Source organism: Atractosteus spatula, chromosome 8 (assembly GCF_055471065.1).
Source record: "Atractosteus spatula isolate fAtrSpa1 chromosome 8, fAtrSpa1.hap1, whole genome shotgun sequence".
Taxonomy (NCBI): domain Eukaryota; kingdom Metazoa; phylum Chordata; class Actinopteri; order Semionotiformes; family Lepisosteidae; genus Atractosteus; species Atractosteus spatula.
In genome coordinates this window covers 45,498,587-45,513,278 of record NC_142713.1, presented here as the reverse complement: position 1 = coordinate 45,513,278, position 14,692 = coordinate 45,498,587, and the positions used below count along the sequence as shown (strand labels likewise).

Sequence of the window (14,692 nt, the reverse complement as noted above, 5' to 3'; positions counted from 1 at the left end):
TCGTCAATGGCATGGGATGCTTTAATAATGTTTATCTCTGCTGCTTGAAGAAGGGAGTATGAGAAACTATTTGAATAACTGCTCTTCTTTGCTTAAAGTAAAAACCTATAAGGAATGGAAAATGACTGCTTTGCCTGTCCTTGAAGTGTTGCATCAGCTTAAAAAAGATATAAAACAAGGGCTCTCCCTGCTTGCTTTTGAATCAGCTTTCACTTCTCTGCACAGACAGGTGATGGCTTTTTCCCATATTGCAATATGAATAAAGACCTTACTGAGTGAATGAGAATACCTCTCCTGGCTCTTCTTCGATAAAATTCCACGACAAAACACAGAAAGCTAACTGTATCACACTTCCTTTGTGAGAGTCTTCTACATCGATCCGGTATAATGTCTGTTATGTTTAATGCATTTTCAGGTTTATTTTAGAACTTTGTATCTTAATATTTTAAAAATACTTACACCAGTCCCATCCCCCACCCAACTCAGGATGAAACTGGAGCCATCATCGTCAAGAAATTTAGTCTGAAAAAGAGAGCAGAATGAGGTCACCAAGTTGACTTTCTAAGATGAACTAGAAAAATGTTACTGACATTACAAGTAAAATGAGAAATGTTAGAAAATACATGGGTCTTAGAAAGTATTTTACTTGACATTTTTTATAAATGTTATATTATTTAAATTCACATGGTCTTTTGTTGCAACTTGACATGGTTAGCATCATATTTACCAAAAATAAAAAAAAAATACTCTTACAGAAATGCAACTAAACAATACAAAAATACCCACTTCCCCTTTTGTAAAATTAGCAGGCCAGTGGCAATATGCCTATTAATCTAGAGACTGTGATCTCTTCTCCTTTAAAACAAAATGTCCCCTTTATACACAACTATATAATTCCTTTACCCAAAGGGTTGTGGGAGTATGTCACAAGCTACCCAGCCTTGTTGTTGAAGCCAATACCCTAGTTTGGCTACAAACTAGCAAACAGGTCTCGTTTGCAACCTTTCTTGTGTTCCAATATATTTGGGAATTCTGTCTCTTTTTTTTTTAATACCAGCTGTACTTTCTCAGTATGATTATCTGTGTGAGCACACATTTTACATAACTTGTACAGTGCTCCAACATGGTGTTAACTGAATTCATTGCAAATTTATTCTTATATCTAACTATAAGCTAATGCCACACAACCAAAATGTAAATTTATTCAGCAAGCACATCCAGAATACATCCTGTCTCTTTGTTGGCAGAACGTTCCTACAGTATAACGCATTGCTTGTAGAAAGTTCAGTGTGGTTTATGCCAATATGAGAATACTGAGGACGACTATGCTGTAGCCTAAGTAATTGAACTGAAAGTTCGCGCCACAGACATCCCGGTTGTGAGGATTCGGACTTGGATTCGCAGAGCAGCACCGCAGCTACTGTATAAGCTTACCTTTTACATAAGAAAAATAATAATGAAACACGAACTGTAGAATACAATACGCCACCTCAAAAAGTAGTGTATATTATTCTTTTGATAAATAATATGCACTACAATACCGTAATTCTAGTATAAATCTACCAAACGCTCTGTATAGCCCTGCAATGAACCTTCAAGTAGCGCCTCAGGTAAACCTAGCGCTGTTTTGATTTTCAGCACATAGTGCGCAACTGCTTTCGCTTTTTAAGACATTTTAACTTTGTAAAAAATGTAAGGTTAAACATTGATATCACAGCCTAGTGTGTGTTCAGTATGTTTTCAACACACGTGACACAAAAAGCGTCCTTATGTGCAATTGTAGTTCAGTGAATTTAAATTACATAAAGATGCTAGCAAGTACACTTCATTTACAGTACGCGATACATTGTGAAATAAAAACACCCTTACCTCGTGAGTGTTTTGCTTTAGTTTCTTTACATCTGCAAGTTCGAGGGATGAGAAACAGGGGGTGAAACTTTCAGAGCTAACACCCCTTTTAAACCTGGGGTTAATTTCACGGTTCACTCGCGTCCTGGAAAACGTCTGTGTTCGACACGAATGCGGTGCGAATCCTGAGAATTCCGCGGATACACCTGCGATAATGCAGTAGCAGAGTGTCAGGACCAAATGTCTCGAAGTCATCTTCTCTACACTTTTGAGAAAAGAAACCCGGATCCAAAAGCCTGGTCCTGTTTTGGAGACGGTACTTAAGCGACAGGTCACGAGTGTCTCGCTTGCACACAGTAGGTGGAGGCAATTTAACTGTCAAAACAGCTATTTTAAATATCCTCACTTACATGGCTCCTTCGAATTGGATGCTTTCGTTCTCGTAAGCGACGACACAACGAGAACATGCGGGTCCATGACGTTGAGAATTAAGTGAGTTACAATAGGCTATATGTTAATATATTGTACCGTTAATCGAAACCTCGTCTGTCATTTTTTGTTGGATTCTTATTTAAATATGAAAAATTATTTGATAAGTTTAGTGTACTATACACGTCTACATTTGGGAAAACAGAAGTTGGAAATAATTCAAGTACGGGTGGGGTTGCAACATTCGGTGCTAACACAGCCTGCAATCTTGAATAAAGTACAGTACTGTTTTCAGGTGGGAAGTAACACCTTTTGCGGGTAGCTATTTAAATATTACCCACAAGATGGCAGTATAGAACAGTCTATTTTTGTCTCTTTTTTTCTAGTCTTTCAGGAGAGCTACCATCCAGGGAGCTATCCAGTGGAAATTCCGGTTGCATTCAGTTGAAATGTATAATAGGTTTCTAACTGTCTGAACTAGTATTTATTGATTTGAACTGGTTTAAACTGCTCGACAGTTAGCTTCTAACCTGTAATTTACCAGTCGTGTAAAACTGACGCTATTTTAACTCAGTAGAGACTGGTTCCCCGTTGACGCATTGAACTGAAGTGAACAAGAACTGAATAACCGGATCTCTTACTGTATGTGACTTTATGCGAGTTTTGCTCACGACAGGGTAGGTTTTAAACCTTGTTTCAATGCAGTCTTTACTGAATTGAGCTGAATTACAAGGCCCTACAAAAGCACTCACCCCCTTTCAATGATGTCTCATTTTGTTAAATTACAAATGATGTGTACACATTTTTTGGCTGAAACCGAACACTTTTATAGGTATAAGAAGTTAAATGACAGCACCAGCTGCAAAATAAAATGAAAAACTAAAGTATGTTGGTTGAAAAAGTATTCACCCCCTAAACTATAGCCCTAAAGCCCATTCAATCCGCCAGAATTCCCTTCACTTGCATACTCTACTTTCTCTGCCCTGTGGGTGTGGGTCCAGGGATCGTAAGATCACAGTAAAAGTACAGCAATTGTTAACCCAAAATGAAACAAAAACCCTGAAAAAAATTGCTGATACATATAAACAGGGTTTTTTTTTAGATTAGAACTTTTTATTAACAGATTTTCAATTGTTCAAAAGCTTTATCATGTTGATCTGTGGTTATTTTCCTGAAAAGCCGCTATATGCTTGCAATATATTCCGAGAAACTTCAAGAAACGAGTAGATCAATAAGCAACATCAAGAAAACCAAATAGGCAGATAGCCTCTACACATTCTTATTATTCCTCATACTCTCACGCGTCTGAAACCTTCATCTATTATTTTATAAATATCTATAACATGTATCTATTATTTTATATAACGTCTATCATTTTATAAACATTTTTTAGAAAAGGGACTAGGAAATTTCCCGTATTTGGAAAACGTTGCTGTATAATTTTACTTTTTTTTGGGGAACAAGTCACATTGCATAACCTTTTGGCAATACATTATCTGAGATAGCCGTCAAGAAATACTCTGAAATATTTAGCAAATGTATTTATTTACATATCACAGATATGTAACTGTGTATAAAATGTTTCAGGTGCAGAGTACAGTTTTTAAAAGTTATTTATGTTTTTTTTAAATGGTATTTGTGTTTTGTAACGTGTGTGGGTGTTAACTACGGAAAAATATTTGCTTTCACTGAATTTATTGGCAAGTTTTAACAATTTGTCATGAAGAGAAGGCTTAATTTACATATCAGAATATTCAGCTGTTACTGCGTTGAAAGATGTAGATAAATTTGTTGAACAATTTATTATGTGTATGAATTGTGTGAGAGTCAAATCGTTTGTTCAAAATTAATGGAATACAATTACGTATCAACATACAATTCGGGATGTTAGGGATGTATATCTTATTAATTTAGTTTTAAGGGAAATATAAAAAAAACTGACGGGGTTTTATATGTTGTACAAACTGTTCAATTGTTCAAACTGCGTTTTGTGTTGGATTACTTTCAGAACCATACCTTTTGGAAGGTATTAAAAATTACGACTGCAATATTTGTGATAAATTTGTCACAACTCTGCTTTCCACTTCCACTCAAAGTGGGAGAGTAATTACCAAGACGGCCGATAGGGTTTCTTAGCAGGTCGTGGGGATAGCAACTCGCACATTTCCAGTTCCTGTTCGCTTATAGATATCCCATTATAGAATAGCTTTAACCACGTTATAGTACTTGTATACATTCCACATCACGCCCATTTCCTTTTGCCTTCGGATTAGCTACTCCACTCTATGATAATGAAGACGACATTTTGCTACGGTCATAAATCTTGCCCCCCCATTTCCAACGTTAACAACCACAATTGATACATAGACTAACAGCAATCCAGAGTATTTTCTCTGCAATTATTACAACGTTGAGTACGTTTTTCTTAAAGGTTTAACATACACCACCTCCTTACGTCGGACCGTCTTAGTCTGTAAGACGCAAGACGCCTTGCGCGCTCTTCCGTTGAAAGCCCCGCCCCTGAATCCCCTCACTTCCGCTCCCACCGTGCAGCGCTCCGAATCATGGACCAGAATGGTAAGGAGGGAATTCCTTTCTGTGTCCAATTTAGCCGTATTCTGTCCTCTCTAAAATCAAATTGGATGCACAGACATTCACTGGGTTTACGCAGGACCAGGGTACATTTCTGAGCCAGTTGCCTGACTGTGAAGTTGGAGAAGCCTCAGTGCGGAGCCTTGCGGCCTTCTGCAGTTTTCTCGCAGCATCCATTGAATAAGAGAGGAAGGGGCTGTTTTGCTGAAGAAGTGTGCGCCGCGGTGTGATTTGTTTTCTGCCCCCTTCATGATCTGTTAAAAATAGCGAATTTCAAACGGTGTTCGTGAACCTGAAACAGTGGTTCATTTACACTGGATGAAAGGGGTTACAAGTTTTGCAGAACAGGTAGCGGAGTTCTGCCTCGGTTGTCACCTGTTGTCTTCGGTAGTTTTTTTCCCCGTTTTCCCCACGGACTTAAAACTAGTACGTTTCAGAAAAGATTATACAAATGTTTGATTTCGAACTTCACTGAAAAGGATATAAAAAATCCGTAAGTCAGTCTTAGGTTTGTGTTGTTTTCAAATCGTCAAGAAGTTCATCGTTCTTAGTCCCGTTTATTTTGCAATGATTTGGGAATCGTAGTCCCGATTTCAGAGTGTCGATGAAAGACTGCACTCATTGCCGAAATGTGAAAATTTAGCTTGTTCTTTTCGCCGTTAATTTGGCTTTAAGAAATAGTTAATGACCGTCTTCAGGTGAATTTAGAATTCTCTGGCATTTGATGACCGGATTTCCCGTTTTAGTACTATTTTTCCCTTGTTTTGAAGATCATAATCTTTTCTGAAAAACGGAACTTTTTATCAGGTGATGTATGACATAAGCTTAATTTCACAGTATAAGACGTGAAGTACAGTTACATATAATTACAGTCTTTAAAATAATTAATTAGTATTTGTATAGTGTGCTTGTTCTAGGAACTATTTTTGACATTTAAAAGTACATTCAGCTGATACTGGTGGCACATTGTTGCACCTTCAGCGCTGGAGCCCTGGGCGCTACCCGTGTCGAGTTTGTATTATCTTGTTTTCGTGTTTCCTCGAAAGACGTGTTGGTGGGTGTGTGCGTGCTCGTGTCTGTGTGTGGATCTCCATCCTGTCCAGCGTGTATCCTGCCTTGCAACAAATGCATCCTAAGATAGTCTTTCAGCCACGATGATCCTGAATTGGAAAAGCGGTTATTGAAACTGATGTGGTGTAGCCGATGTGGAATTGAAAGAGATTCCTCAGATTAGGGTACCAAGTTTTCAGTATTCTATTCTATTCAAGGTGCTTTATTAGCATGACCGATGGGTACAATCAGTGTTGCCAAGACAAATAAAGTAATTATATTTACATTAAACACAACAAAAAATAAAAGTAAAATAAAATCTACAGACATTTACAACAAACACATATTATAAAACATTGGCATATACTGTAGGCGGATGGAGCATTATTGGGAGACAGACTCACTGTTCCTCATGGCTGTGACAGGAGATCACATACTGGGCTGCCAGTTCAACTGAGTTCTCTCCTCCCTCTCCCAGTAGGATTGGGACCCGTTGTGATTCTGGCAGGTGTGGGAACTCTGGGATTAGTATCTGATTCTCTGATTTTCAGTGTCATTCAAATGTGGAATTCAGCTGTGTACGGCTACTCATTACGTTGTGTGAGCGTAGCTGAGAACACCCTTTTTATTTTGAAGGGCACTGTTAAATTCTCTTACCACGTACACTCTTTTGATAACTTTGTGTCACATCTGTCTTTCCCTTTCAGTGACAGTAAAGGCCGTGGCAGGACAGAGCCTTGCCCTGCAGAAGCAGGGCGTACTGGATGGGAAGCCAGCCCATCACAGGGCTACAAATACACACAATCATCAGATGCTTAAGGGCCAGAATTTATATATGCCACAGATTTATAGACAGCACAGAGTTCCCAGAGAAGGCTCGTGTGCCCGCAGGGAGAAAGTGCAGACTCCACACACAGGGTGCCCCCTCCTGAATTCAGACCCATGATGCTAGATCGCTGTGGTAGCAGCAGTGACTTCCATTGCAGAAATGAAAAGAAACCATATTGCCTTTGCTGTCATTGCCCCTATGGACGAGTATAGAAGTCAAAACGGTAAACTTGCTGGATTCTTTTTGCTTTCAGACAATGACTTACAGGGCACGGATGGGCCAGGTAGCTTGGGGGGGCCTGACGTGCGCAGGCGGATTCCCATAAAGCTTCTCTCCAAACAAACCATCAGAAACAAGCCAGCAGTAAGGTCCCAAAGGGCCATGAACAGAATACCTTCCAAAACGCAGGCTGGTGATGATGGTAAGACTGCTCTTTTGCTTTTGTGAATTCGAAGGGGTGGTCTTGCATTCTGCTCCCTTTTTGTGGATGCTGTCAAGTATTATGTTAGGTTTTCTGTTTTGTCATAAATGTGTCGTGTATTAAAAATCGTTTTATTGTGATGTTCCAATAAAACCACTCGCACAGTATTTTGTAGACAGACATTGTTTAATTGGAAGAGATGCCAGTTCTGTTGTTGTTAGTGTTTCACTCTGTCAGTAATGTCTGCAAGTTTAGCTAGCCTCATCTGAGTTATTTTTTCAGTTTATGTGTTATTTCTGTTTAGCTAGAATGCATGAATATTCAGTAAACAGCAACATCTGTAAGTTGAAGTTTAGACATCATGATTATTGGTTAAATTGACCACAGACTAGTAACAAAGTTATTTTTAAAGTTTAACCCACATAATTAGAAAGTTTCATTTCTCCCCAGTTAAAAAGGTGAAGCATAAAGAAATAATAGTAATATGAAAGTTGTCAGTTTCAGATTTCAATCTCTCATATATGGTGTTTTTAAAATGTCATACTTTTAAAATATAGTGCACATGTACCTCTTTTTATGAAAATTCGCTACTGTGAAGCATGAGAAATTAGTACCTTCGTTTCGAATAATGAAAGTCGATTTTAAAACTACAAAAAGCCATAGGAAGAAAAATTTCAAAACTCCTGCAAAAAGTAGAGAGGAAGGCATCATGCGACTCATTTCATATCAAGTGTATGCATTGCCTTCCACTTGCTAGAATGGGCGAGAGCCTGTACAGAGCCTACAGAGTGGCATGAGAGACGTGATACAGTTCACGGCATCTTATTCATGCGTTGTTCTCTATCATGAGCGCTCTTACTTTTCGTGTAGGAAAATCTGTGATTTTGCTTTATCATGGACCCTAAAGATGTTGAGAACACAAAAGCAAATTAAGTGGGTACTGTACAGTACTATACTTAGATATGATTAATGATGTCTAACTAGGGAACCAGTGTTTGTCTTATTAAAAACGCAGTATGATTGTTGGTTATTATCGTTTCTTTTGTCATTTTGTGGTGAAAAAGTAAAAGTAGGTGTGACATTTTTGGGGTCCATAATAAATAATACTTTTTCCTAGTTAGAAATAATGAAAATAGGTTTTTCTTTTTACAAGTTTTCCTCTATACAAAAGGGGTTTGGGGATCGAATTACATTCATAAAAATAGGTACAGCTTTAATTTCAGTCTACTTTGTGGTTTGAGTTTTTTAAAGGAGATGTCAGGTCATCAAGTCTCCCATATTTTTAATGTCATTTCAGAAAACTTTGGATACAGTGAAGAAGAAAGGTATGAATGCAAATCTGGAGACATTTTTGGAAGTCAGAGAAGATTTCCTCAACAATTGTTTTGGGACTTTAAGGTATAGTATATGATATACAGTAAATATATAAATACAGTGTATGATATTGGCTATTAATTGGACAATTGTCTAAATATGACTGGGTTTGAAGTAGTGTTTACAGTAGTTGGAGTAAAAGAAAACTACAAGTCTCTATTGTCCCTAAATCCATAATTTAATAAAGGTTCTTTCCACAGGTTAATTTGATTGGAGAAAAAGATGACACACCTGTTCATTTCTGTGACAAATGTGGGCTGCCCATAAAGATATATGGTCGAATGGTAAGGGTAAATTGAATTCCAGTTCAATCCTATGTATCCAGACGTTCACTACTTTGAATATTTTTAAAGTTTTTTTTTAATTCCAGTTCAATCCTATGTGTCAAGACGTTCCGTACTTTGAACATGTTTAAATTTAACTGAAAATATCCTATAGTATTCTAGAGTTTATAGAGTCTTTATTGTGTATCCAGTTGCTTACATTTATACTCTTGATTAAAAGAGTTTTCATACTGGTTTTTCTTTGCAACTGAAAGCCCAACTTTTTTTTACAGATTCCGTGTAAGCATGTTTTCTGTTATGAATGTGCGGTTATTCATGAGAAGAAATGTGACAAAATGTGCCCAGGGTAAGTTTCTTTTTTTTCTATGAAGATGTTTTAAATTCCCTGTTGAGTGTGTCGGAGATAAATTTAGTAGATGTGTACATAACATTGTCTAATGCTAGCTACATTTGAATAAAAGCATTCAAAATTTTGCAGCTCTGTGCAAACAACTTTTAATGGTTTACATTATTAAATTACATTATTTTGAATTAGAAGTGGACTGAACCCATGCTTCTGGAATTCATGTTTCAGAAGTTACTGAAATATGGGGAAGTGCATACAGAATTGAGAATGGGCTACGCTTTCTTACACAAAGGATTGTGGGGAATGTGAAACAAATTACGCAGCCATGTCATTGAAGCAGATAACCTGGCTTTTTCGATGTGACAGTTGGAATGAGAGCCTCTGATCACTTAGCTACCAGCAACAAAACAGCTCGATGATCTGAATGGTTTTCTAGAATGTGTAAACTTCATCTTCTTGAAAATGTGCTAATTTTGAAATTAAATCAATTGAGGTTGAGGTCTCCTTTAGATCAGCCAGCTGGTTCCCTGTGGAATGACTCTGTCGGACCCCGTTCAATCCCAAGTGGTGTGCTATGTAGTTCAGTTTAAAGTTTGAGGCAGTGCCTTGGCTCTGTGGCTAAGGATCTGTACCTGGGACTGGAAGGTTGCCAGTTCATATCCTGCGGCTGGCAGAGGAATCTTACTCTGTTGGGCCCCTGAGCAAGGCCCTTAACCCCAGCTGCTCCAGGGGCACCGTGTAAATGGCTACCATGCGCTCAGACCCAAGCTTCTCTGTGTGTCTCATGCAGAGCAAGTCAGGGTATGCGAAAAGACAAATTCCTAATACAAGAAATTGTATATGGCCAATAAAGTGATCTGATCTCTCTTTTATCTTATCTTAAATCATTATCAGTGGGAGCTAAACAGTACCTCATGTCATCTGTTTTTTTATCCACTTACAAAGTAACAAATAGATGCTAAAATTGAAAAAAAAAATTAATTAGCAAACATTGTATTGTGATGGCTAGTACGATTTCTGCAGAGGCTATGTTGCGCAGTGTTCTCATGTATTTTCTCAGAGTAGTTAATATCGCAGTTTTTTCAGTGCAGACCCAGGAAATGAAATGTGCTGTGCCTGTCATTCACCAGTATGTGATGGCAGTAGTTAATTTCTTTTAAATTGTTTTTTACTTGCATAGTTCAGATTTCCTTCCTGTTGAAATTAGAAGTGTGGATCACTGAATTTTTCTTATTAAAATTCTGTATTAGCATGATAATCTGAATCTCTTCATTTGCTTTGTGCTATTCAGAAATTGTTGTATTCAGTGGCTTTTGTGCCATATTTTTGTTGCCTTTTTAAATATATAAAGCTAATGATGGGTAAAAATGTTTTAATGTCACTTAAAAAAAACTGTAGTGTTTTGAATGGAAAAGGTAAGGATGGTGCTTGGGGATATGATAATCAACTGGGTAGGCAGTGTTGCCATAGGATATAATTACTCCTGATGCATTTTTATGTTCCTCCTATATGAGAATTTGAGTGTCAAAATATTCCTTTTTCATTTTTAAATTAAAGTTTGCAATTGCTTATTGAATACAGTGGAGAAAGTAACGTACTCGCTGTAGTTATTGAGTAGGTTTATGCTGTTCTAGAGTATAGTATCCCTTTTAAATGCGTGCTTTGGCATGCATTGATTGCAGCTCCCCCATTCTTTACTCATTGAGGTAGCTTTACATGTACCTGTGTGATGAGAATGAGCTCATTTCCCACATTGAGCCTGAAGCTGAGCTGAGATTCTCTCTTTACAGCTGCAATGACCCAGTCCAGCGCATCGAGCAGTGTCTGAGGGGCTCTCTCTTCATGTGCAGCATAGTGCAGGGCTGCAAGCGGACGTACCTGTCTCAGAGGGACCTGCAGGCCCACATCAACCACCGCCACATGAGGGCAGGCAAGCCAGTGGCAGGCCGGCCTCAAGGAGACAGCCTTCACCTGCCGCCCCTGGCCGGGCCTCCCCCCTCGGAGCTGCCCGAGCGCTTCCTGCTGCCGCCGGACAAGCACCACCTCCCGCACCTCCCCAAGCCCCACGTCCTGATCCCGCCGCCGCCCCTGCAGCACGTGAGCCATGAGCACTACAGCCAGCCTCACGAGGACCTGCGGGCGGCCCCACCCCCTCCCTCCTCCTCGGACTTGGCCGCGCTGGGCCCCCCCCGCTCTGTGGCCCAGGAGACCTTCCGCATCTCCACCGTCACCACCCGCAAGCACAGCAACCTGATCACCGTGCCCATCCAGGATGACGCGGCCACCTCCGGGGGCGGCCCCAACCGCGAGCCCCCCCCTCCGGGCCCCGCGCCCCCCCCGCACCACCACCCCAGCGAGTATAGCACCCAGCCCGTAGTCTCCCACCCGCACCACATGATGGCGCCGCAGCAGCACTACGGGCCGCCGCCCCCTCCCCCTCCGCCCATCAGCCACCCCATGCAGCACCCACCCCAGGCCTCGGGGACTCCGCACATGGTCTACAACCAAGCGCCGCCTCCCCCCATGTCGTCTGCCCCTCCGCCCATCACCCCTCCCCCAGGACACATCATTAACCAGATGCCCCCCTACATGAACCACCCTCCTCCGGGTCCTCCTCCCCCCCCTCAGCACGGCGGCCCTCCTGTCAGCGGGCCCCCGCCTCACCATTACAACCCTGGCTCCCTGCAGCAGTTCTCTGAAGACCAAGGAACTCTTAGCCCTCCTTTCACCCAGCCGGGGGGGATGAGTCCAGGTATGTGGCCAGCACCCAGGGGACCTCCTCCACCCAGGATGCAGGGCCCCCCACCTCAGGGTCAAATACCTGGACCCCTCCACCCAGATCAGTCGCGATATCGGCCGTACTACCAGTAGGACCCGGGCGATGAGTTCCTAGGATAACTGTATGTGTAGCTGTGTCATCCCCCCCCCCTTCCCCGATAATGCCGAGTTCATTGAACAACGTTCAATATTTTTTTTAAGGATTGTTTTTTTAGGGGTTTGCCTTTTAATTTCATCATCTGTAAGAAATCATGGGCATAATAAACATTTATGTGTAACCCTAATGGAAAAAGATCAAATTAAAACATTGTTTTAGTAAAGACTTCCCAGTACAGAAGTTTAACTAGGGTTCAACATTGATATTACTCCTAGATAAACTGTATATATGTGTACAAATGAAAAGATTTTGTAACATTTGATGTTATTTGGTTCTATTACATGTTTTGGGGATTTAAGTACATCTGGGACTGTTACCAAGCATCAGTTTAAGTTCATTGCGCACTGAGTTTTCGTTCCATGTAATTTTTGTAACAAGGGCATCGTTTCACATTTTCATTATGACATATGATGACATTAGCCAGAACAAGTTTTGGATCACTCAAATAAGATCTAGAGTAATTGTAAATGGAAATGAATCTGAAAACGCATTTTAAATTTCATTACCTATGATGGGTGTGTTGGGGACGGTTTTTGTTTGATGGCAGGCTAGATGGTACATTTTAATTAGAGTGGTAATTATTCTTAGTTATTTTTGCTGTTGTTTGTTATTTAACAGTTTTAACCCAAATAATTGCATTTCCTTTTTAATTTCCCATTGTAATACAAATGGTATCCTGGAGAACAGCAGTATGCACTAGAGGGCGCTAGCATCACCAGGCTAAATGCACTGCATTAGATGGCATGTAGTGTATTCCTGTGGCATACAATTGCTAGCACACATGCTAACAAGAATGCACTCTGGTGTGTACTGTGTCTGTCACGGTTCGCCATGATTCCGTGTGTGTGTACCTGATTACACTGCTCCTTGGTGCACAGTTGTCATAATACAGTTGTTTGAATAAGCCAGCTAACTTTGTAAATGCCTTGTAAATTACACCAGATGCGAATGAATTTGTAATCTTATTGATTATATTAAAGAGGTTCATCTAGAATCTGGCCCAGAGGCAGTTTATGGAAATTAAGTAGTTTCAATATGTGGTGTAAGAGGCAGTGCTGTATGCACTGTACATGTGTGGAACAGACCTGATTGATTTTGATTGAATGCAGTAATCCAAATGACCACTTGACGTTCTTCAATCAGTTACCCCAGCAAGCTGGACTGGCCCAATGGACTCTTCTTGGTTTTTAGCTCCCTTGTGTAAATATGAATCTCTTCAGGTCACATACAGAGCAAGGGCAGTACTAAGGAAATACAAGCACTGCCAAGTTCTGTTTTAAAATCTTGGAAAATCAAATGCCAAATCCTTGAACTTGCGTGCATTATGGGAAGTTGGGGAAAATATTAATTAAGAAATTAATAAAATGATGTACAATGGATACTTTGCAGTGACAAATGGTAACAGCTTGCTAATTTGCAGAGTTAAAAAGCAGAGCGGTGCAGTAGGTTTTTAGATGTCAACAGTGCTGTAATTTGTCAAGAAAAAGTGTTTGAATTTATTCTGACCAAAAATAAATATATTTTTGTTTTTTAGGCATTTATAGCTCCTAGCTGTACCATTTCTTTGTCACATTAGACATTTTTAAACGGCTAATGTCAAATCTATGGAGTGATTTTTATTAGCAGACATTTTTTCCCCCCAAAGTGAAAGAAATCCTTATTAAAAGTTTCGTGATTTTTATGTTCTTGTGGGAAAGTCAGAGTTCTGGCAGAGTGTTGGCAAGACTTCAATGAGGAGTTCACTTTGAACAAGGGTAGCAAGAGTGTAATGCTTTTGCAGATGTGGGACGCCAACATAAGAAGCCATTCTGCTGCACAAGGCCAACTAGAAACATTAAAAGCTAAATGTTGCTAAATATCTTCTGTGATGAATTATTTTGACACCGTTTTTGTTTCTGTGTAGTTGACTTTTCACTCAATCCTCCGTTCTGTTCCATAGCTTCACATTGCCTCTTCACTTGTACCCAGTCAGCTGTCTCACTGGTGACGTGATTTAGTGTGTTAAGTAGCAAAGTCACCGAGCTGTGTCTGTCTTGAATGATCAATCCAAATGATCTCAAAAACATTCAATATCCAAAGTCTTTATGCTTTTTTCTAAAGAGCATTTTTCAATAGTGACGTGAAGTATTCATGAATTGTCTAATATATACTTCTATGTACAAAGTAAATACTACCCTACCTTAGATGTTATTTGATTTAACATTTTTATTTTGTTGCGTATCATTCATGTGTGAACAGAGCCATAAATGGTTACACGGGTCAAATATTTGTGTGCTTGAAATATTATGAAATGTTTTCACGAAAAAAGTTTAATAAACCTTCAAGTATATGAAGCACTGCATTCACACTGATAACTATGGGGGAAATTGCTTTAAGATTTCTTAAATAAGGAAGACAGAATGGTTTATTGGAGTATTTAATAGAGGTATGTTTAGGAGGGATGACTGCAGCTGATAATGTCTTCCTCATCACTTCTAATTGTAATTCTGCGTGACATTGCTGCCTAATAAAATAATGAATAGCACAGTATAGCACTGCCTCTCTTGCTCCTATCCCACCTCCAGCTTTGCAACTACCCTTTGGC

The 14,692-nt window shown here is 39.7% G+C and overlaps 2 protein-coding genes across 3 annotated transcripts in view; one reads left to right on the top strand and one right to left on the bottom strand.

The window, feature by feature from the left end:
• Window positions 1-2,296, bottom strand: part of LOC148829685 (sortilin) — a 33,022-nt gene extending 30,726 nt beyond the window's left edge. The window contains exons 1-2 of the mRNA XM_088924262.1: window positions 1,870-2,296; window positions 460-522 (exon numbers count right to left, since the gene is read on the bottom strand). Of these exons, the coding sequence (XP_088780388.1) occupies window positions 460-522; window positions 1,870-2,103 (297 nt within the window). The 5' untranslated portion in view covers window positions 2,104-2,296. The remainder of the gene's footprint in view (window positions 1-459; window positions 523-1,869) is intronic.
• Window positions 2,258-14,308, top strand: cbll1 (Cbl proto-oncogene like 1). 2 transcript variants are annotated; one of them, XM_088924267.1, is made up of 6 exons: window positions 2,258-2,340; window positions 7,002-7,169; window positions 8,467-8,567; window positions 8,744-8,827; window positions 9,100-9,173; window positions 10,964-14,308. In XM_088924267.1, the coding sequence occupies exons 2-6, from the start codon at window positions 7,130-7,132 to the stop codon at window positions 12,042-12,044; spliced, it is 1,380 nt and encodes a 459-aa protein (XP_088780393.1). In that variant the 5' UTR covers window positions 2,258-2,340; window positions 7,002-7,129; the 3' UTR covers window positions 12,045-14,308. The 2 variants fall into 2 exon arrangements, with proteins under 2 accessions (XP_088780393.1, XP_088780392.1); XM_088924266.1 differs by lacking the exon at window positions 2,258-2,340 and adding an exon at window positions 4,831-4,854.
• The last annotated feature ends 384 nt before the right edge of the window (window positions 14,309-14,692 follow it).